This window comes from Grus americana, chromosome 19 (genome assembly GCF_028858705.1).
Source record: "Grus americana isolate bGruAme1 chromosome 19, bGruAme1.mat, whole genome shotgun sequence".
Lineage (NCBI taxonomy): Eukaryota > Metazoa > Chordata > Aves > Gruiformes > Gruidae > Grus > Grus americana.
In genome coordinates this window covers 7,382,624-7,406,359 of record NC_072870.1, presented here as the reverse complement: position 1 = coordinate 7,406,359, position 23,736 = coordinate 7,382,624, and the positions used below count along the sequence as shown (strand labels likewise).

The 23,736-nt window shown below is 42.4% G+C and overlaps 1 protein-coding gene across 9 annotated transcripts in view; it reads left to right on the top strand.

Moving 5' to 3' along the window:
- Positions 1 to 23,736, top strand: part of CUX1 (cut like homeobox 1) — a 278,459-nt gene that overhangs the window by 217,838 nt on the left and 36,885 nt on the right. For 5 of the 9 annotated variants that reach the window (XM_054847169.1, XM_054847168.1, XM_054847171.1 and 2 more), the window contains 3 exons: positions 12,805 to 13,107; positions 17,468 to 17,656; positions 22,486 to 22,750. The exons of 1 other annotated variant lie outside the window; for it this stretch is intronic. In XM_054847169.1, the coding sequence (XP_054703144.1) occupies positions 12,805 to 13,107; positions 17,468 to 17,656; positions 22,486 to 22,750 (757 nt within the window). Of the gene's footprint in view, positions 1 to 12,804; positions 13,108 to 14,569; positions 14,633 to 17,467; positions 17,657 to 22,485; positions 22,751 to 23,736 lie in introns of all 9 variants that reach the window. 3 more of the 9 variants (XM_054847167.1, XM_054847170.1, XM_054847173.1) reach the window with 1 other exon arrangement.

Sequence of the window (23,736 nt, the reverse complement as noted above, 5' to 3'; positions counted from 1 at the left end):
TCATAGAGTGAACACTATTTTTTAGGCAGATATTCCTTGCGGCTGAATTATAATGACAAAGCACCAACACACTTTTCGTCTAAGACGGCAGAGAGGAGACTCATGCTGGATTCTGAAGGGAATGTAATTCGCTCTGAAGTGTGGTTATGGGTTCGTAGCGTTCGTTTTGGAGAAGTTAGCCAGTCAAGTTGCAGCTATGTTTTATTTCTGTGGTTACTTTGGGAACGTGGGTCCTTTACGCTCACTCTCCTGTGGCGTGTGTGAAAGGATCTCCAGGCAAGGGGATCGCGTGCAGCCCTGCGGTAGCATTTCGCCAGGCACACTGATGCCTCATTCTTAAGGGCTTCATTTTTAAAAATCAGATTTAATGAATCAATATATTTTTTTAAGCTGTATGAAAAAGAAAAAAAGGAAACTTTCCTGACCATTATTGCTGCTACCTTTCTCAGGTAGTTTAGAAGAGTACCAGGTAGCATAATAGTTACTAAAAAATGGATGTAGTTTATGAATACATTTTTCTGCTGCAACCTCAGCATCGATCTGAGCGCGTACCTTCGTTGCACCACATTCGGGCCTTGTTTAAAAGAAACCACGGCCATTGAATCTTAGAGCTCTGTAAAATTCGCTGTTCATCTTTTCATTATTATTACTTAATTTCATTAATTACCAGCATTTTCTTTTCCCTCCGCCTGTGCATTTGGAGATGAGCAGCCTCCTTTGGGGAAGGGACCCACGTTACCTCCCCTCCCCACTTCAGGTGCGGGGGGCTTCTTCCTGCCAGCTGCTAACCACAGAGGAGCGGGGTGGAAAACGATGAGCTTGATACGTTAGAAAGCCAAATATAAAAATAACTGGAGCAGCACTGAAACGCGAGCGAGGCCATTGCAGTCATGCTGCAGCGCGGGAAGGCCAGGCGGCTCCGGGGGGGGTCAGGAGCTGGGGTGATGGCCGGGATCTGTCCCCTGTGGGCTGGCAGCTGCAGAAGAGGTCAGAAAGGCTCTTCTCCGAAGGGAGCAGATATTTTTCTGTTGGTAATAGGAGGCTCTGGCAGCTGGCAGAAGCTCATGTTGGTCTTCTGGTTGCTTGTGGGAAAAGGAGGGGGCTGCAGGTCCAGCCCCCGTGGCCACGTGGCTGCCACCGGTGGGACAGAGTTAGCCATCGCGCCCTTGGCCGTCCCCGGGCAACAGCCCAACCACTGCTCAGCAAATGACAAAATGCTCCTCTGCTGGATGAAAATTGCCTTGCTTTCAATTCAAAGAACAGATAATGGGCTATTTTCCTTCCAAAATACTGAAAAAAAGTGTGCTAGCACCGAAAGCGCAGGTTATTATTCCCATCTTATAATGGGGACGGAGCTACAAGGCAGCTGTCTTCTCCTCCAAGCAGCTCTGAATCAGGGAAATAAACAGCCTGTTAGACTCCAACAACGAAATCCTGTTCTGATTATAGAGTTATCTACTACTTGATAGCAAATCATTCCCAAGAAGAAAAAACAGAAAATTACCAGAAAATTAATATCTTCTAAGTTACCTTCTAGCCTGTCGTTTGCATTAGGGTACAGCAGGAAAGGAGAAAAACTAATGAATTTGTCTCACCTAATTCAATGGCTATTGGAGGTTTTTAAATTTGCCAGCAGCCATCCAGAGAAACAGCAAATGAAAAAAATCCAGTGATTATTTTAAATCTGGTGAGAAACACAACTTGCATTGAAAACAAAACAAAGTGGATTTGAGATCAAACTTAAATAAAAGTGAAAATTGAAAAATACCCAATTATTAAGCCTAATGAAAGGAGAAAATACAATGACAACAAGAAGTGAAAAATAGGCCTGATAGTACATGTCCCGTATTTATACTTGTCAAAGATATTGCTGATAGCAACTTAAAGATATTTGTTTCTTTGGCCATCTGCATAATGCTCTATAGCGGGGTTGCAAAGAGCGATGGTTCCCCAGAATAACTCGAGCACTGTTTGATACTATTTATTGGCAAAACCTGAGCTTGACACCGTATCCCCGTGTTGCTGCCAGCGCTCGGAGTCTCTGCGATGAGTCTGTCCCAGGACCGTGAGCTGAAGGAGGGTAACGTCATCCTGGCGAGGTGTCCTCAGCAGCTCTCCCCACAGAGCCCGGCCAAAGCTTCCGTCTCTGTCGTGCGGCACGAGATGCTCGCACCGGTGTCTCCTTCTGAGACGTCCCCCCTCTCCTTATCCCTTGCCGAAGAGTTGGGGTGGGCGCAGAGGCGGGAGCTGCCCCCTCCGGCTCCGCTCCACCTGGTTTGCACACGCGAAGGAGGTGTGAGATTTGCTGCAGTGTAACTACGGTGGGGTTTTATGTTTGTTACTCTATTTTACCGCTCTGGAACTTGGGTCCTAAAAATAGTGCAAGTTTGAACTGGCAGATGTTTCATTTGTCCTTTACGAGAGGACCAAAATTAGCCTCTCATTTGGCACCTAAATAAAGCAGCTTAACTGCCTTTATGCGAACTTTGCAATTACTGTCTATTGAAGTTGCAACATTTTGTTGTGTTTGATGGGGAAGGGTATTATGTAAGCAATACCAGCACCTAAAAAGCCACCAGACCTTGAAAGAGAGAGGACGAGCAGGAACGAGCCCAACTGTTCTGTTTTGGTGTTTCGGTTTGGTTGTTGGTTTTTTTGTTTTTTTTTTTTTACTTTTTCTGATCTGAGGCAGGTGGGGGTTTTGTAATGAAAATTTCATTTAAAAAAAAAAGCAAAAGTAACTTGGAAATGCTCAGAGCGCTGTCTATTGTAAAGGTAAAAAAAAAAAAACCCACTCATACAAGGGCAGCAATGGTTTCTCTAATTTTCAGAGAGAAATCCGCACAGAACGCCTGAAGCTGGGTTAGCAGTGGGACTCCCCAGGGGCAACAGAAAGATGTTATAATCAATTACCACATCATAACACTGATGTATGATAATTACTGAGTGTTCCTCCTGAGATAGTGCAGCATTTGGCTGGGATGCGGCTCTTTCATGGTCCACTGCCTGATTAATATGCAAATAATAGGCTGATTGCATGATGAATGCAGAAAATGAGTTCGCTGATAACGTGAGCACCGAAGCGGGAAGATGATAAATTACTTTTACTGACTGTCCTACATTAAGTACCCTTTCTCAACAATTTTATCACAAATTAAGTAAAGCAGTATGGAGAGATTATGAGGATGTGTAAAATAATGTACCTTAATAGCTTTTATAATATTGTTGCGTACAATGTAAATGTCATTTTGTTTCAGTACTTTAGCCAGTACTCCTCCCGAAGAGGAGTGCATTTAGTACGGCAATGTTCAGGGTCACTCTTCTCCGACTGCTTGCTTCTAAGACGAAGAACAACCCACTGTGCCGCGGATGTTAGGGCTTCGCTGCTGGGGAAGGAGGCAGTCATTAGCCTCGGATCCATCCCGTACGTATCTTGCCCGTAGCAAATCGACATCCACGTTGTTTAGCGGGGGGGATGTATTTAAATGCAGTGCAGAGTGCACAGATGCGTTCTGCTTCATACTCTTGTCTGGAGCAGGTAAGAGGTTAAAATCTCAAAGGAGGATACAGAAACACCTTCACGCTCAGGCTTAGGACAGAGGAGGACAACAAACAGTCGTAAACATGGTAACACATTAAAGTTAGTCTCGAATCACAAGGCCAACAAGTCAACAAAGACACCATAAACTGCAGCAGAACCTCGAAAAGCTCTAACTCTGTTTTCCAAAAGGTATTGTGCACACATTTATTTTGATTATACTAAAAATATAACTGTGTGTGGTTGTGGCATCTTGATTGATTGCTTTCATGACATATTTGTTTTAATATTCAGAAAATCCTTAATAAAGCTTTTGCACACAAGCTGTTTTAATAATAAGGTTATTGAAAATATTTTCCAGCAGTTATTTCTAAATATTGACTTCTGACTAAGTTACGGAAACACAGAAAAATCTGAATATTAAATAAAGATTAGCAGAGTAGAGCAATGTCTTTTAAAGCAGCCATGATTTTGCCATTAATCACCTAATTTAAAATCTGATTTCTTTTTAGAAAGGGGTTTTTAGTTGCTGAAAGGCAATTTGTAAAAACAAAAAAATATCATTCAGCACTTTTTAATGCAGAGCCCCTACTCTTGGCTCAAGAAGCTATGCGTGAGCAGGTAGGCATTTGAGGAGATGCTCCCTCCGTGCTTGCTGTGTTGTTTACCTCTTCCATAGACACTCAATTTCTGCCAGTGAGACTGGGAAGGGATTTGGGGCTTTGGGCCTGACCTGAGCATTGCTCTGATGTTTCTGAGTGTGTCTCTATATCCAGCTAAAATTTGAATTGATTAACTCCCGTTGTATCTTTCTGCACAAGATTCTGGACATCCTGGATGTTCAGACCGCCCTTCATAGCGGTCTGTACTCCCCACCTGAGCCCGTCCATGCCACAGCGGACAGCCAAGTACCAGAGTCTTCCTGACTCGGTAGAAATTTGATGGTTTGATTTTATGCATCCTTAGCAACGTCGCTTACCCGTTCCTCCCATACGAGTACCTGGATTTGTCTCCCCGCATCCGGGTGCACCATGGGGCATATATTGTGCAGAACAGAACTTCTCAGCTGTTGAGGCATTTTGCATCAGTGAGGCACAGCACACCTCTCGGAGAGCAATAAGGCACGCGCTGACACAAGGTGTGGGCTCGAGGGAACGTGTGTAAAGGGCTGCAAGCGTTCATCGGCCGGGGGGGGTGTTCAGTGATGTCTTCCTGCAGCAGCCAGAGAAAGAGGGGTGAGACCCACGTGACGGCACTGGCATACTCCACGGGGCAAAGGCTTTTTAAGAGGCAGGTGCAGGGAGGAAAATCTGACCCGATCAAAGCTTGTGAGCTGAGCAGGACAGTCCCCCTGCCCTGGTTCCTCGCTGCACATGATCCAGAGTGAGCAGGCATAGATCACACAGCAGCTAGATGTGCCTCTGTGTAGTTATAAAGTTGGTTGGATGGCTCTGGGCAGAGGGTGTTCTGCAGTTGTCGTTCCGCAAGCAACATTTAACTCACAAGGCTGCACTAGGACTTCCCTAATTATGCTAACTCTGGGGCTGGCATAAGAGACCATCCTTTTGCTAATGAGCTTGCACTGCAGATGAGATCAGGAAAGAGATTCAGATTCCTGTTCGTAATCCTTCCACCTGTACGGTGTTGGAGGTGTGTGGCGGCGTGGGGCTATTTGTCCAACCTGGTCCACAGATTCGGTTCCCCCGAGTACTTGGGACAGGACAGTTGTGGTTCAGTGTCAGGCAAAAATGGAGGTAAAGGATGGAGCCGGGACAGGAATACCTGAAACTGGTACTGGTGCCAGCTCTTGGCTATCAGAAGTTGCAGTCGTAATGTAGGTTTGGGCACAATAGTGGGATTTCCAAGGCGGTCTGAGGCATTTGTGGTTGCGCATTCGTTGAAAGGAGAATTGGTCGCCTGACTTCTCTAAGTACTTTTATATGTCCAGCTGTAAATCTCTCTTCATGAGTCTTATCGCCAGCTCCCATCTTGCTTGCTCTTTTCTAAACTTCATCTGATTTCTCCAGCTCCTTCATGTTTCTAGAATGGCTGAAAACACATTTTGTTAATACAAGGACAAAACTAACATAATTATTGAAAGTGCAATATAAAATTGCGGCAAAACCTTGTTATTTTTTAACAATAGAAGCAGTTTTTTTCAAGTACTTCTAACATTTACCTTCATCATTCGGATAGTTTTATGTGCTCCTGGCATTTAACATATATGCAGAACAGGGACCTTGCTCCAGTAATTTCAGTATTAACCAAAGCTGGTTTCCTCCCCTTGCAGTGCGGACGTGCATACATCCGCACGCTTTCCTAAAGGGGTTTTCTTTTGATCCCTCCCCCTTCCACACCAAATTTTCCTCTGAGCCAAGACCCAAAATAACATTTTCCCCAAAGTTATAACATTTGTCAAACAAACAAACAAAATCTCCACGGCATAGTGGAAATCTATAATCGTAACTATAGCAAGCGCTTGCAACTATAACTGCACGTACCTACATACTTTACATCATTATGTATGTATGCTGTAGGGAGGTTTGTATACTCCCTACATATAACTGTGGGAGTTTATAACTGTAGGGAGGATCATATTTTCGTAAGCCACATTAATTTGCAAATTGTGAATAGGCAAGGTTCACTCACTTAAAGTAAATCCACCAAAACCACTACCTGTGAGAAAGCGTTCAGCTTTCACGGGTATTTTCTTTTAATTAGTCAGAAGAGGGATGTATTGCAGTGCTGTTCAGGTTTATTACATAGTTCAAACTTGCATTCCACCACTGTTAGCGAGTTGTTATGGTGCTTTAGAAGATCCTGCAAAGACAGCCATTGCTAAAGGTAAAATTAGATAGAAGGTTGGAGGAAAAAAATACCTCTCCCTGAAATTTTCGGGCCCTGAGAAAGAGAATAACGTGGTTGTCCTGAGGATGTTGCTGTTGATCAGCTGCGTGATCAGGTCCTGGTGCTCAGGACAACATAGCCCGGGTTTTGGTCTACAAATTGGATGGAATGGGCGGCCTTATCATCAGGGGAGAACAGAAACTAATCCAGTCCCAGTATGAGACACTTTGATCTCAGGCAACCTGCCAGGTCTGTTGTTGTCCATTAACTCATCTGCACGAGGAGGTAAATGCAGGCCCTGAAGTAGCAAATGCTCTTTTAAGAGGTTGCCGAGAAACCTCCTGTCCACATTTGTCTGCTTTCATCTTCCCTACTAATTTGCCGTAAAGGGAATGAGCAGAGTACGGGATGCTTCGTTGCGTCCCCGCTCTGCTGTGCGCAGGACGTGGCAGTTTCTCGCTGTTCCTCGATAAGGAACTTTGAATTTGAGTAGTTTGGCATAGACCTGGAGCCTGAGCTTTGGACATTACGAAAAGTGGTGCATCAAACCAAGTGCCAGTTAAATCATGTTTGGGTTCTTGTCGGAATGTCACAGAGTACCCTGTCATTTTGTTTTAGCAACTTGTCCTTCCAAATGTGCAGTTCGCCTTATGGCATGCCAGCAGTAAAAATGTCACTTACAATAATTACTTTTTGGTGAAAATGCTTGCTGACTTCCTACCTTCAAGCTGTTTTTTACACAGTGGGGAGATAATAAGAAATGACTTTATCCTGACTGCTCAAATGAACACTAAATGGAATTTAGGTTATTATTACTGCAGATAGAGGATTGTGTATTGAAATTTAAATAGTGGATCAGATAAACTACAGAGATTTGTCTCTGAAAATTATAGTGGATCTGCTTTTTCAATCCACTTCGCTCTGAAAGTTAAGGCAGCTGTTGTCTGCCTGCTGTCTTTAGAATATAATATTTTTCATAATCCTTTTAGAGGCCCCTGAATACCTTCTGTGTTTTGCATGGTCTTCCCCATCATCCCCATGTTCTGTACCTCGTTCCCCATGAGTCCTTTTGCAGCTTATTAGCTAAGCTTGCGTTAGCAGCAAAGGTTGGGCAGTTTATTCTCCCAGCGGTTCCCGAGCTGCAGAAGTACAGAGTGCTCTGTACAGGCAGGTGAGGATGCTGGGAGGAGAGGCTCGGTGCGTTGAGCTTGTGTGTTATGCTTGCGAATTCAGATGCTCTTGTTCAAATCTTGACTCTGAACTTCTGATTTACAAGTGGACATAAAGTCAGTTTGGTGCCATGGCTGTAGGAGTTGAGGCAGCATCTGAGCAAAAGTGGCAAACCTGCAGCTCTCAAAACGCGTGCAAGAAGTTCCACTGGAGGAATCTGCCCAGCATGGTGCCTCTGGGAGTTGTGAAACCGTATCCAGGTCTCAACACTGCTCCGTCATCTAGATACCTCTGTTGAGGGGGGGGCATCTGGGACTGGTGTCGGGTCATGTAGACATTTGTGATCTTCTGGGGAGGTTTAGCAGGCATCACCTGCAAGTCTTTGCATCTGAGGTGTCCTGAGCTTCAGAAGGAGCATCCAGCTGAAGTGTGTGGAGGATCCGAGCTATACCACTGCTTTTGTACGGAGGGCCATGTTAGATTACTTCCTGTGGTTGGAAGAGTTCCTGTACATCACAAAAATGATCCTTCTTGACCAGTGTCCTGCAGATTCACAGAATATAATTAGATATCTCTGCCTGCTGAGTTCATGCAGATGAGCAAGTGATGCTCAGGAGTGCTGCAGGAGGGGGCTCAGGGCAGTCTGTGGGTCATTACACCCTATAGGGATTTTGTCACGTTACGATGATCAGACCTCACAGAGGAATGTGTCAGGCTGATGCTGTGTTGGGGGAAGTGTTTTCAGGTAATTTGCAGGCCATTGGTGGGATAATGGTAGTCCAAAGTGTTCTACAACCAGTGTTGAAGCAATTGAGGACCCAGGATCCAGTATTGGGGGCCTGACCCCAGAATGGGCGTGGGAAATGTTGTGGTTGGAGACGATTAAGAAAATCTAATGTTAAGTTCAAGAAAACTGCCATAACCAATGAATTGAGACAGGAGCTCTGTTTTCTGACTTTCTCATATTTTCCAAAACACTGTCACGATAGAAGCTATGGGGAAGGTGCAGAGGATGGATGGGACCAAACCATCATTGGCTTCATCTGTTGTGCTAAGGAATGCAAGACCACAAAAGATTTTCTGTGTTCATGTGATTAAGGCATGGTCAATTTGTTATGGTTCTCAGCCAGTTTTGTAAAATGCTCATACCCTAGTCCTATACGGTAAATCGTTTGTATAGTTTCTTAACTGATAACTACTAAGGGGTAGGGAGGGGAATGGGCAAGCTGGTTTGGGGTTTTGTTACAGTAAGATGGCCATTCAAGCAGCAATTTTATATTGGGAAAATAGTATTTAAAAAGAAAACAGAGGGTATTTTCATAATGTTGACTTTGTTTCCATTTGTTTATGTATCCTCATTTTAGATTTTGTTTCCCTCTCTAGTATTGTAGTAGGAAAAAACAAAACTGAAGGATTTCCTGACTTAAGAATAAGGACCATGTGTTCTGCCAGGAGTGATGCGTTCCCAAGTACGGCACTCTGGCATTCACAAACCACATCAGATGTATTTGTCTTTATGAAGACATATTTGCCTTCAAAGACTTGAGTGCTCACCTTCCCTGTATGGTCGCCATAGCACTCTCTTAGCTGTTTTCAACTGTGAAATAGCCGGTGTTGGTGTTTCAGTTGGTCTCGTGTTTTAGCTATTAGTGGAGGCCAATTGCACTTGCAAATATTTCAGATTGCTGGCCCGTGTACGCAGACATCACTTCCTAGTACTTGATTTGCATTTGATTATTATTTTCTATGCTGCATATTTGAATGTGCTTTTAAAAAGTGGTTGGAAGTGCCTAACTTCCCTATACCCCAAACATGTATTCTGAATGAATGATATAAAATTGTATGGTAGAGCCTTTGCCCTTTCATGATTCAGTTATACTTGCAGCTTTAGAAGATTTGGATCACTTATTTACATGCATTTGTGATCTATTTGAATCTTTAATGATGTTGGTCAACAGTCTCCTGGTCATTTAAAGTTGTCACGTTAAATTGATGTGTCTTCATCACATGCTGAAGACCTGACGGACACCATCTTTCCACCCAGCTAGTTTGGGGAGATCCTGTTTGTTGGAGATCGTTCTCCCATCCTCTGCAAAGCACAGGGCATGGCTAGCTTCTCTGGCTACCTGAGACTTAAAAGGTTCTGCAGTGACCTCATCATTGGTGACGCTCTTGCTCTCTCCAGCTTTTTACTTCTAGCACCTTACTTTTGAAGTTTTTGGGCCCTTGCTTCAGGTTTTAAACTGGATATAGGCAGTCAGAAAGCAAAACACAACACCCCTTGGGTATAGCGAAGTTTATCTGGAATTTATTAAAGTAACTTCATCAATAAATGGTGGCCATGGGGTTTGCAGGTTGTGCATGATGGGGTGCCCATGGCCTACACTCATATTCCTCCCTAAAAACAAACCTGTAACCGTTCAGTGAACATCACTTGTGCACTCGTGAGAAATTGGATTGCTCTTAAGTTAGTGCTATTCTTCAGTGAAGTCTGGGGTTAAAAAAGCAGAACACGTTTTAAAGAAATAAGCTTTCAATGTATTATTTTCATTGAAAATGTTCAATTGCTACTTTTGAAATCTTAATATGTATTTTTCAGATGTCCTGAATTTGTTTCTTTGTCCTGTGAGGAACTTGAGAGAAATGAATACAGACAAATTATTTCATAAAACATGCGGAATGGCTGTGGATTGACAGTTAAATCTGTAATAGTGAATACATTCAATTTTCCCCTTTGTTCTGTCAGCAGTCACTTGTACTCTAAATGTCTATTTAATTTTTTAAGTAGATTAACGGGAAATGTTTGCGTTATTTGATTATTGAATTCACTTTTCCAAATAATGGCTCTTTTCCTCAAATATTTATGTGATCTTGAAAATGTTTTTCCATAAGGGAAAAATGCTAAAAATGAATGGGGAACATATTTTGAGTTATTTGTAGTATATGCGCATAATGCCTCATCTGAAGTCGCTGTACACTTGCCTTTCGTTGGGGGAAAAAAGGCAGTTTGTCATCTGTACTGCCTTCCAAAATTAGATTCAGCTAATCCTACCTTTTTGAGTAAATAAGCAGCAGATTGGTCTTAAAAATGAAATTCAAGTAAGCTCTTGATATGTGATATAAAAAATAAATAAGCTAATATGTGAGCAACATAGAGCATTTCGGTGATAGATGATAATATAGATTACCTTTGTTGTTTACATAATTAGGCTGGGCAGGGAAAGGAGAGGGAGAAAGAAGCATTAGTAAATGCTTTTGTTTAGTCCTGTGTGGTTGGGTTGGGTTTTTTTATTTTGGATTTTTTTCTGCGCTTCATGTGTGCATGTGGTTTGCAGTACACGGATGAGGAATTGTATAGGAAATTTGCAGCTGCTCTAGTTATTCAGTAAGATTTGTATAAGCTGGCACAAGGGACAAAATTAGAGGGAACTTGAGCGAGTGCCGTGCAGTTTATTAGCTAGGCAGCCGTAATTTTGACCTTGCTGTGGGTTAAAGGACATAGACCTGAGAAGAAATCTGTTTATCATGTAGGGAATTCATGCCATCCCTGACAGTGTACAGTGAACAAGATGGATGATCTGCCAAATTGGTCCCTCGCATGGGTGAATCAGGGCAAATTTACAGTACAATTCCTTTGCTGCTCCTGATACAAAAATAACATTTGCTGGGTTTTATATTCAGTTCTATGATGACCTAGAGTGAACAGAGAAAAGAAAGAAGATTTGTAGGATCCCTATTGCCTTAAAGATTTATATGCACCTTGCATTCCTTTTATGTCTGCTTCTTTTGCATCTTTCATAAAACACTAAGGAAAAGGTCCAATTGCTTGGTTTGAGAGAGCAACTTTTTATGTAAGTGTATCAGGGAACCTCTCGGAATTGCAGCATCATGAAAGCTTCTGTTACCTTGAACAACACAATTCTACCGTGCACCCTGCTTCATTTGACCCCTGCTTTTGCTTATGTGGTATTTGCCTTTATTTAGGATACGTTTCCGTGCTACGCAAGCTGCGTGTTCTGTAATGATTGGACAGTATTCTGGAGAACAAACTTGAAAAATAGTGAAATTTGCTGTTAGCCATCGCCATGGTAGTGACAGGACCCGATGCTGCAGAGTGCCCCGCTCTCATAGTAGTGCTGCAGCGCCCAGGAAAAAACAGTTCTGTTAGAGGGACTAAGTTTTTGATGTAGACCAGCCTCCTCCTTGTACGATTGAGAGCGTTGTAAGCTTCCTCCAGAGATTGCAAGACGAATCCGCTGGTGTATGAATCTGAGATACATGCGATTGACCGCATCAAGTAATGAGACGTGAGACAGCAAGGAAGAGGAAGCAGTCCCACAAAAATGGGAAAGAACTGTGAATGGAGAAATCGAACGTGCTCTTTATCTTTTGAAGGGAATTGTTCTAAACCACATTGTCTGCGTGTTGTTGCTTGAAAAAATGTTTAGACTCTATCCTTAGATGTCTGGATTTTCTTCAGTTGGTACATTCCGTTAGAGATAAATGTTAATTTATCGGGGAAAACAACATTTTGTACAGAACCTATTGTTGCTGGCAAATTAACGGATTCAGAAAGCTTTCTTCTAAACAAAGTGTCACAATAACAGACTTGGATGTCTCCTGATCCACTAGCTATCTTTATGTTGGATTCTCAAACACATTAATTAATACAACATAATTATAAACTGTATTTTAATCTTGTTAAAAGTTATTTCTGGGCAAAGAGAAGTGCAAAAATGTGATGCGAGTGATAAGAAACAAAATGAAATCAGTAACACTCTCAAGATATAAAGTTGTATCAGTTGTAGAAAATCCCTCATTGACGTTACAAAATAGGGGCTGAGAGAGTTCCTCACAAGTCGCAGAAGGAGGCTTACACCAGTCTGGAGAGGTAGATTTAAAAGCATCCCTATACAAAACTGCGGTGGAAAGCAAAACTATGAGATTTCCTGACCAAGGAAATTTCTTGCAACCTTACTGACTATTGCACTTCATTTTTTCTTGATTTTTATTTGTATTTGTACATCTTGTCTTTATAAGAAAGTAGAGATGAGTCAAGATAAAATTAGAAAATGATTCTGTTTTTAAAAAGAGGCTTTTTAGTACCCAAGTCATAACAAGTAGCATTTTGCATACTTAGGCATTTCTTTAAGTAGGTAGAATATAAATGAGAAGGAAAGTTAAATATCCTGCAATCAAAACATTACAATTATGCTAAAGTGGGGGCTTTTTCCTTTTTTTAATTACAGAAAGCACTCCAAAGACTTCTGCCAGTTGCAGTCCTGCTCCTGAATCTCCCATGAGCTCCAGTGAGTCAGTGAAAAGCCTGACTGAATTGGTACAGCAACCCTGTCCCGCTATAGAGACAAGTAAGGATGGCAAATCCCAAGAATCTAGTGAGCCGCCTGCTTCTGAATCCCAATCTACAACACCTTTGCCGCTGTCGGGCCACTCGGCACTCAGCATTCAAGAACTGGTTGCTATGTCCCCTGAGCTGGATACGTATGGCATAACGAAGAGGGTCAAAGAAGTGCTAACGGACAACAATCTTGGTAAATTGCTTTATTCACAGTTCTTGACCAAATTAAAAGTGTTCATGCTTTTATTTTTAAGCTATATTTCAGTAGACGTTTACAAGAATACTTGGGTTTGACTCTGGCCTAAGCTTTAATCTGTTAAAAAGATTATTTTTATTTTTTTTAAACTGGTAGAAAAATCTGTTCAGATTGTCACACTCTACTTAAAATGTCATCATACCCTTGCTCTTCTTAAGCTCTGCTCCTGGCTCACCAGCCAGATACTGCTCCCACCTCCCTAAATACAGTCCAGCAGGCTGTCAAGAAGACCAGAACCCCAAAGGCAGAGATCTCCCCCCTTGAGAAATGCTATTTTCCCCGTGCTTTTAGATTTAAGGCCCCAGTATTTTAGGCGTAGGTGACGTAGAGGAGTCCAGCATGGTTAGAGCGGGAGGTGCATCGCAAGCAAAAGCATAGCCTATCTGTAGAGCTAGAAGGGTAAATTCAGACTCAGTTGAGGTTTAGGTGAACCTGTAGATAAGTGGATGGGGCCATTCAGTTGTTTTGCTTAGAGATGTGCAAAACTAAGGCTGCCTGTGCTTACAGATGAGTTTTTGGGTGCCAAATGAAGTGTAATTTTCATATGGCTATGTATTTGGAATAGTCAAAGGGAAACCCACACTTAATACTGCCACTGTGCCTCTAAATCACTCTAGTTCTTCATATGCGTTTAACACTTGCTTCCCTCACAAGGCATTGGGAAACCTTTAGGAGTCCTTTGAAGTCTAGCAGGAAGGCAGTGAGGCTGCCCCAGCGTTACCTGCGCATGCTGCTGGGGCTTCATGGGATTCATCTCGCTGCGTTCAGGTGTTCAGAATAGATGTCTAAGGTGGTTGGGATGAATCACTCTCCAGAAGTACCAGTTTCTCTCCATTCACTACAGATGGGACCAAAAAAATAAGTTTAGATTTAGACAGCTGATGATATTTAGGTGAGAAGAATTCCATCCTCTGAACACTATGACTGTATAAGTAAAAACTCCTTTATTTTAGTATGTAAGGAAACCTTTTTTCAGTTAGACACAGAATAGCAGGGGTTATTATCTTAGATTTTTTTTTTTTTAAAGGGGAAAAATACTGGGGTGGGGGAGGTTGTAAGGTCTCATTTAACATAATCTGGGGAAAAAAGAAAATGGCCCTGATCCTGGACATACCCTGCATGAGAGTGTGTTCCACTGAACCCAGCAGAATTACTTGCTCATGCACATCGGCGTGGGCAGATTGTGGTTGCTCGTTCAGTGGACATAACGTAGAGATAAAGCCACAGTCATGGTAAGGGTTTGCAGGTTCAAGCCCCTAGTTTTTGGGCAAAATGCTGTTGAGTGCTGTACCTGCTCTGGTGTTCCAGAGAGGTTTGAAAAAGTATTTTTGTTTGCATTTGCTTTGATGCCATTTTTACTTAGTCTTTTTTATTTCCCATGATTTTTGTTTTCCTACAGTGTGGCTGACAAGCCTAAAAAGCAGCAGAAGAGCCAGGAAATGTGCCCCAAACTCTGCATTAGGTGTGGAACCAGTTTCAATGTCTCCTTTTGCGCCCTCAGTGTGCTAGTGCACCAGATTGACTTGGTGCACAGGTTTCTCTGTCAGGCCACAGGGCCTTGTGAACCTGTCTTAGGCAACTGCTGGTGGCTCTGTTGTTCTGATATCATCGGCCAGTAAAGACCACAGTTGTGCAAAACCATTCAAGATGTGTTTGGCGGGTCTCTCCTCCCATGCCTTTTAGCATTCGTTCAACAGTCACCGTTTCAGCAAACGACGCTGGCAGCGTTAACGCTGAGATGTTGCTGGTATTCCTAGTCCCAAAAGTCATAGTATTATCAGTGATTCCCTCTTGGGCAATATTTAACATGGAGAGGGAAGCAAATGCAGTGAGCTGTTGAAGGATTGCAATGGCGGGGATTTTGCAGAAAGGGCCAGGACTAACAATGAAACCAGCATCATTTACAGAAAGTTTTCTCCATGAGGAGCCATGTCAGTGGGAACAGGCATGAAGGATATTAGGGAAAAAGATGGGGAGGATTAGCAGTAGTTTTAGGAAACCTGTGCTTAAAAATATTCCAGTTATTAATAGCGCTCTGATGAAGATGGAGTGTGATACACCTGCTACCTCCTGAGAATGATTTCTAACACGTTCCCCGTTAGCTTGGGAGTTGTCCTGTCCTGCCATATCCTGGGATAAAATAAACGACATAAACGTCTTAGCTTTGTTCTTAACACCTAGAGAACATGATGTTACCTCCTTCCACGTTCACATTTTTAATTTTTAGGCTGTAGTTTGAAGTTCATTTCCTTTAGCAGCATTGCTAGTACCTGATCTGAGCTGCATGTTCCCGACCCTTTTGCAAATTTGTGCCAGTATTCCTGTTCACAAGGCCACACAATAAACCAGACCAGTTGATCTGAGTCAAAAGAGGCTACATTATTCTTGGTAGGTTGGTTTGACTCGGATCAGTTCCCTGCTCCGATTTACCGTGCAGGCGCAGTGGCCTCACTGGCATTGCACAGCGGCTGTCAGAGCTCTCCCGGCCACTGGAAGAAGTGCTCATCGCATTGCAGCTGGGGTCAGAAACTGTGGGGAACATTAAAGGAAAGTTACTTACAAAGGCAAATTGAAAGATTTTTAACGTAGCTGTCTTATCTTGATAGTAGCTGGCAGGTTTAAAGGTAAATGAACGAGGCCTTACTGATGTTTTTAAATACAAACAGGGAGTAGGTTAACTCTGCAACGTGCACTATCTAAAATTGGCCCTGAATTACTAATTTTGTCTCATTTTCCTGATACTGAGGGTAGTGGAAAATCGTTTATTACTTAGGAACTTAAGTAAATTTTGAAGTTAGGTTTCTATTCAGTCTGTAAGAACCATTTTCAGGGTTAGTTTTAGAGCTTATGAGCAGACTGTGTCATGTTAGCCCTGCCCTCATTTCCCCTTTCTGCCTTTCATCTCAGCTGCTTCCTCCAGAAGCTTTGCAGACCCACCTGCCCCATGCAGCTGAATGGGATGTTCTGCAGCTTCTGACTGGTCCCACGTTCCCTCTTCTTCCCATATAGGTGAAAAAAAATCCCCAGGGCAAAAGTCTTGGGACATTTTTCAAGAGGAGGAGGAGATTCATGGAGTTAAGCACAGGGGATGGGTCTATAGAGCAGATATTTTCCACAACCTGTTTGTGTCAGGATCAGGTGAGGCTGTGAAGGCAAGAGCTGATGGCGCTTTTGCAAGTGCGGGCATGTCCTGTGGACCTGTAGGACACATCTGCATTGTCCCTTAGGGATCTGTTTGTTGCCACTGGCTAAGGCTGCTGGCATTGCTAGGAAGTGAAGGAAAAATATTCTGCTTTGTCTTAGTGAGGGCATTTGAAAGCTGAGGGATCAGACACGAGACCCCAAGGCCTAAACTTGGTCAGTATGGAAAGATCTTCGGGTTACCTTGAAAATACATGATAGCTGTGCTTCTATCAGAAAACACCAGCGATGACTCACATGACTTCAGGCTCTGTCGTGTAACAAAAGCTGTTGCATATCAAGGCAGTTTAGCTTAGGAAGAACACTGAAGTGAAGGGGTTTAGAAAACCAGCTGTATGCTTGGGCAGACATTATCCACAGTTCTCGCTAAGTTAGGTCTTAACCATGTACAACCAGTGTTGCTAATGCACGTACAAATGCTGTACGTTGAAAAGCATATGCAATTTGTACCCTGCTAGATGATAGCATTTTGAAAGAGAACTGAAATTAAGCATTCTTACCTAGGAGTACTGTAGAGGCTGTAAAAAAACTGGAAGGGCTGTTATATTGTAAAATGTGATTATCTGCAGTTGGTAAAACACAGAACACCACAGGTAGTACAACACAGAAAATACACACGCATGTCTTTGAGGACACTTACATGACCGTTGCTGAATGAATGGGAGGTTGCATTGGTCTTGGTCTGTTGATTGCTTGAAATGTTTGGATTGCCCTGTTGGAACGAAGTTGTTGCACTATCCTTCTGCGTAAGAGCTAAGGACCCTCACTGCTCTCACTAGTTGCCTGCCTAGCTAAAAGCTCAGTTTATTTTTGTCTCATTAATTTTATTTTTTGCACACTGTTTCACTGTAAGGTCCCGGTCCCCAAAGGTGTTGAGCTCCCTGTTGCACTCAGATCCTAAGGATTAAACTAAAGCTCAATTTTTACATTTTTAGTGGGAGGGAGAGTTTTTATTCTTCTAAATGTTTCTTTTGGGTTTTCAAGCAATTCTGAAGTAAGAATAATTGATGAATGATCTCGTAGACATGTTTCTGTCTTTTTAGTTAGCCTCGTCTCTTAGCTGAATGAATTCATGCGATTTTCAATTTTGTATTAGGTCAGCGTTTGTTTGGGGAGACAATCCTAGGGCTAACACAAGGCTCTGTCTCAGACCTTCTGGCTCGCCCGAAGCCCTGGCACAAGCTGAGTTTGAAGGGACGGGAACCCTTTGTCCGCATGCAGCTGTGGCTGAACGATCCCAACAACGTGGAGAAGCTGATGGATATGAAACGAATGGAGAAAAAAGGTAACTTGGAGCAGACTGCTGACTCATGTTTTCCGTTATTTCAAAGATGACCGTGTCTTTTATAATTCTCCATAAATAGCATAGAGGCAGCATTGATCCAGTATTATGAAGGTTATGCAAAAGGACTTCGTGACAGCTTTTTCATAGCTTTATTTGATGCTAGCTCAAGCAGATACATCTCAGAAAAAGCCAAACGAAAAACCAACCCCAAATCCTGAATATTCACCAGCTGTCGTGAAATCATTGCTATATTCTCCTATAGATTAATTACTGAGGCCCTGGTGTATCACTGATAACTTGCCTTACCAAATGAGAAATGTGAGTTTGGGAGCTGGCTTTGGGTTATTAGTTAATAGTGCTGCAGCTGGTCACAGATGTTGGGCTGGAAGAACTGTGCATTGATTCCTGAGAGAGCTTCTTGCCAGTCCTGCACTGATGGTCGCTAGGAGGAAAGAAAAACGCAGTCTTTATAAAAGGGTATTTGAGAATAATTAAATTTGTAGCCTTTATAGGGACAGAGGAAGGTTATTGTGTTAATACGTGCTTGCATAAAATGGCTAGGTCATGAGTATGTACCTGTGAGACGTCTAAGTTGTTATTGGGTATCTTAGTAGGCAGTATATCCTGAAAATTTATCCTACTCTCTGTATTTTAAATTCATTAGTAAAAACAGTGGTTATTCAGAGCCCTGTTTTTAGTATGTTCATGTGATTTTACAAGAGAGACTCATAGGCTGCCATTATCAGCAGTTAACTAATTAATGATATATACATCTCTCGAGCTATCCCTTAATGATATTAGTACAGACAGCATTAATCGTCTGCACTGAAAGCGCTGCTGCTGACTGATGTCCTGAAAGCACTAACACATTTGATCAAGAACTTTGTGATTATATTAAAAATTGCAGTGAGGGAGCTTCTGGGAAAATTGTAGCCTTGCATGCTTTTAACAAGAAATTCAAATCCTTGTCATAGTAACCAGCATAATATAATGCAGTGCAGTATCTTATCGCAAATTGTGTATGATCTTCCGTGGGGAGTAAAATCCACTTGGGTTACCCACTTAAAACTGTAAACCAAAGGGAGCCATGGTGGTTTTTGCTGTATTAGAAACATGGCAGAAATAAAATTGTCAACTAGCTGGATTTTTATAGCCTCAAAGAGAATATCACCCATAATGCAGGAAAGTAAAATAAAAATAATTTAAAAGTAGCACTGACAATATCCTTTCAAAACTATTTTCTAAACTGGATTCTTATCAAATACTGTGCAATACATATGCTCTATAGATGGCACCTGAATAGAGATAAGGCTATAAATCATTAAGACTCTGTACTGCGCTCCTGAACTGTGTAAGTGCTGTCCTCATAGCAGAGCACTCTAAAGTGAATTGAAGCCTGTATTTTCTGCAAAATCCTTTCATGCAGGTAAGGATCCTGTGACTTAACCTTTTAAATTGCTCTAGAGCCACATTAAGAATTTAACTTTCCCTTCAGCTAATGTCAGTTAAAGAACAATGCAACTGTATCTGCTACCAGTGAAACATTATTATCAATTATTTCTCTGCCACATTTTATTAAGGGAGTAAATTAATAATTATGATAAAGGTGAGCTGCATATATCTTTTTTTCTGTTCTGCCAGTCTGAAGTTTCTGCTATAAATGTCCATTTTAAGAGATTCTGAAAATTTGCAATGTACATTAACTAACCTCTTTGGAGGAAGCCGGCGGTTCACGCTCACTAGACTGAGACACCCTGCACCACCTTTCCTGCCTTGGAAGAGTTCATTCCTCTCTCTTATAACCTCCCGGTGTGTGTGCCGCTGGTAACATCACACTCCTCACTGAACAGTACTGAAGCCTGCTGTCAGGAGAAAATTTAATTCCCTTTATTTCCCCATTATTTCACTTTTTAATAATCTTGTTCAATACCGCATAAGATAAAAATTATATTAAAAGGGGCTCTGTTTTACCTCAGTGGGCAGCCGCTAGCTCTGCAATAGTGTCTGCTACGTCTAGAGCTCAGCACATGCTGGGGAGTCATCCCAGAGGGACATGGTGGTGCTGGGTTGGCAACAGAAGGGGAAAAAAAGGTAATAAAAGTCGGGGGATAGGGCTGGCCTTGACAAGTTGGTCTCGGATCCAGGTCCAGACCTTTGCCCAAATTACATTTGGGTTTAGTTGGGGGTTTTTTCCATAGGTCTCTTGAGAAGTAGCGACTGATCAGACAAAAATCTAACTTGTCCAAAAATGAAGTGTGTTTGCGACTTGGATTCCAGTTTGAGCCTTGCTGTCACTGCATATGTGCTGAATGATCTCCTTATGTTGTCTACACGCAGCACATATGTTTAAAATAAGAATTAAAAAGGAAAAGCTTTTATAAACGTCATCTAAAGTTTCCAGAGAGCACCATTAAAGCCTAAAGCTTAGGTGCTAGTTCAGCTCATGGCGAAGTGCCAGGATTGTGCCTTTGGCCCAATGGAAACTTGTTCTGATAATCTATTGTCCTGCAGAAAAACAGTTATGGCAGAGCAGCGGGACATCCTCTTTATTTTTCTGTTAAGGGAATATGTGCATTAATATAATTTGTTCCATTCACGAGAGACCCCCAGATAAGCCTTTGCACCTTTTGTGATCCCAGCATGAGGGTACAAAAGCAGAGGTAGGCATTAGGGCATGAGATTTTTCCCAAGCTATCACAGCTCCAATGCTGTCCTTGGGAGTCTAAAGATGGGAGCTCTGACCTGCCAGAAATGCCATCCTGTGGGGAGCAGAGATTCAGAGCATCCTGATGCTCTGAGTGTCTCATGTTAACTCAGTTGCCTGACCGAATTCCAGAAACTCCAGTTAGAGATAGCCTAAACACCTTTTACATCTTCCACGCAAGGTTCTGTTTTGTCTCATGGCCTCCTTTAAGCTGCTGCACGTTGCTGAAGTGATAGATGCTGTCTTTCTGCCCTCTTGGTTGTGCTATCAGAGGAGACAAGAGAACCTTGTATATCGTTTGCATGTCAATGCAAGTTTGAAATAACACCTAGGAGTCTTTGAGATTAAAGACCTTATATAAATGTGAGATTATATTGCTGGAATGATTAATTCCATGGTCGAAGGTTGTAACAGTTCCTTGAAGGCTGCAAAAATAAGGCCAATAGATCACCTTGAAATAATGTGTTTACCTGTGGTCACTTTGCAGTTCTACATCTGGTTGGAACAACTTAAATAGGTGATTTTTTTAATGAAGTTTATTTAAGAAGAAAAAAGCAAAACCAAACTTTGCTTTTTATGGTTATTTCAAACACATGCAGGACTATGTATCATGGCAGAGTGATGGATCATGAGCAACTCATGTTCTGTTCCATATCAGTGATCTTACAGAATAGGCAATCCACAGGTAATCTGTCATATTCAGAAAAAACAAAATGAGGACCACGCAGATACCCCCAAAGGTGACAGAGTGTGTTCAAAATTCACTTTGATGGTAGTAAGACACAGTGTAAAAGGGCCCCAGTGGACATACCACCGTGTAGAGGACAGGATGCTGAAACCCACTGGAGACAGAAAACATAGCCAGTCCTTTGGGGAGCTTTGCCAGAAGAAGTTGGCTTGTGTGAGAAGGGCTTTCAACAGTTCAGTTTATTTGATTGCATTGAATTTTTATTTGTTGTGCACCCTCAGCCTAAAGGCAGAGCTGTGGGGAGAGACACATTTATTTTTTGAAGAATTTGCTTGCTGACTGGTGTGACGTGCCCCACATTGGTCCCTGGCTCCAATCGAAGCTCCTGGCGGTTGGAGATTTAGTGCCTGCTGGATTGATGTCAGGCTGGTGTAATCTGGAACTTAATAGCCGAGGTTATCAAATTGCAGCTCTTGAATACCTAAACTCTTAAATATCTAGAAGGTATTTAACAGGCCATTAAATATTTTATTGACAAGATTCATCTATATTTGCCATTTGCAGCCCCCTCATTAGCAATGCTCATGCATAATACTGCCAGGTGCAGTAAATCCCACCTCTCTTTGCCCGGTGTAAATCAATCAAGTCAGTGACAGCGTTTACTGGGACTCTTTCCGTGCAGAATTTGCCAGGATAATTCAGTCCCCGTCAGGGACGAGAGTTAGCGGTGGTATCACAGGCTTCTGCCATCAGCTTCACCGAGCTCCATCAGTGCGGCAAGAGCTTTCTTAAAAGTATATGCATTTTTGAAAGAGCCTTGCGTAGGGGAGGAGGATGCTGTGAGCTGTTTTTCTTTCATAACCTGTCACCGCTATAGCAAAGATCTGTAGGAGAAAGCAGCAAACGCCTGACGGATTATTCAGCCCATCACTGGGATCTCCAGGCTCCAGGCGCCATCGTGTGTTGGAGACTGTGGCTGCCTTCAGCTTCCATAGTCATATTTTTAATTCAGAGACCTTAGTGTACACCTGGAGTGTTTAACAACTAAAACCATTTAAGTTGAAATGAAGTGCAACTGTCCTAATCAGATGCTTATGTGGAAGTTCACCACTGTTGAAGGAGTGCATTTGAAATAAGTCATGTTAACTGAACCCTGTTATTCATGTCCCACATTCATTGAAAAAGCAGAAAACTCCGGCAGGTTTCCAGTCGATTTACCCTCTTTTCTTCCCTTTCTTTCTTCTTTTTCTGCCTCTTGCATCCTCCCCACATTTGCTTTCCTCTGATCTCTGATGATGCCTCTTCCTTTCTGTTCTCTCCAAATAGCCCATCCACGCATCTACAACCTGTCATCTTCGCATTTATTCCACAGCTCGTATATTCATTGATTTTGCATTTGTATTCAGCCAGGGCTGATCCAATGCACTTCTCTTTCAGCCTACATGAAGCGGCGACACAGCTCTGTTAGCGACAGTCAGTCTTGTGAGTCCTCATCTGCTGGAATAGACTACAGCCAAGGAGCCAGCCCGCAGCCGCAGCACCAGCTGAAGAAGCCCCGGGTGGTGCTGGCACCAGAAGAAAAGGAAGCTCTGAAACGAGCCTACCAGCAAAAGCCATACCCATCACCAAAAACCATTGAGGAACTCGCTACGCAGCTCAACTTGAAAACCAGCACCGTGATCAACTGGTTCCACAATTACAGGTATGAGATCTCCTGGGAGCCCTGCTCATAAAGGATTTATTTTATTTGCTTTGGCAGGGTGCTACTCTGCTTCAGCAGACTGTGTCTGCTTCCGCTAGCGTTGAGCAGTTGCACAGAATGAACAGTTTCGACATCAGGGAGGTTCTGACTAACAGTAATGCTAATGCTCCGGACTAATTTTAAGTCATCCCTGAGGAACAGCAATATTCACATATTGATGTAAGTTGTGCTTTTAAATAGAAAGTCTCGCTTTTGGGGTGGGCATGGATTTAGAGGTGTCCACTACCGAATATTTATAAATCACATTGCAGTAAGCAAGACTGGTCTTTCTTACTTGCATATGCACACTCATGCAGACATATACTCACACGTATATACACAGATATAAGTGTGTGTTAATGCCTGGGGTGCTTGGAAGTGTCCTCTACTGGATGGCAGCAGAATTGCACTGCTTTCATCGTATAATTTTCCCACATAAGAGCAAAATAAGATTTTCTTTTATGTCTTGGATCACCGAGCTCTGAAAATAGGCACAGTATGCGCTGTATTTCTGGGAAGCTCCGCACAGTCATGAAGGACAGAGAACCGATAACCCTGAAGTCAGATGTGGCCACAGATTTATTTCATTGTTATGATTAAATCAGTGAGTTCCGATGAAATGAAATAAGATGTTGGTCTGTTTAGTTCCTTCCTCATATTAGAGGGAACCTTCTCCACATTTGAACCATTGAAGTAGTTTTTGGCCTAGAGACACTGATAAAAAGAAACATGCTGCAATAGCATATAAGAATTACAAGGATTTGAATAAACCTATTATCAACTGTGCTTGGGATAGGGAATCTTAATTAGTGCAGCAGACTTTTCTCCAAGAAATTTGTGCTAATGAATATTGAACAGGTACAGTTAAGATACCAGATTTAATACTATTCTGCTCCTTCACTCAGAGCCAGTAGTGTTCCTAATTAGTTCAAATTGCTAAACTTGTT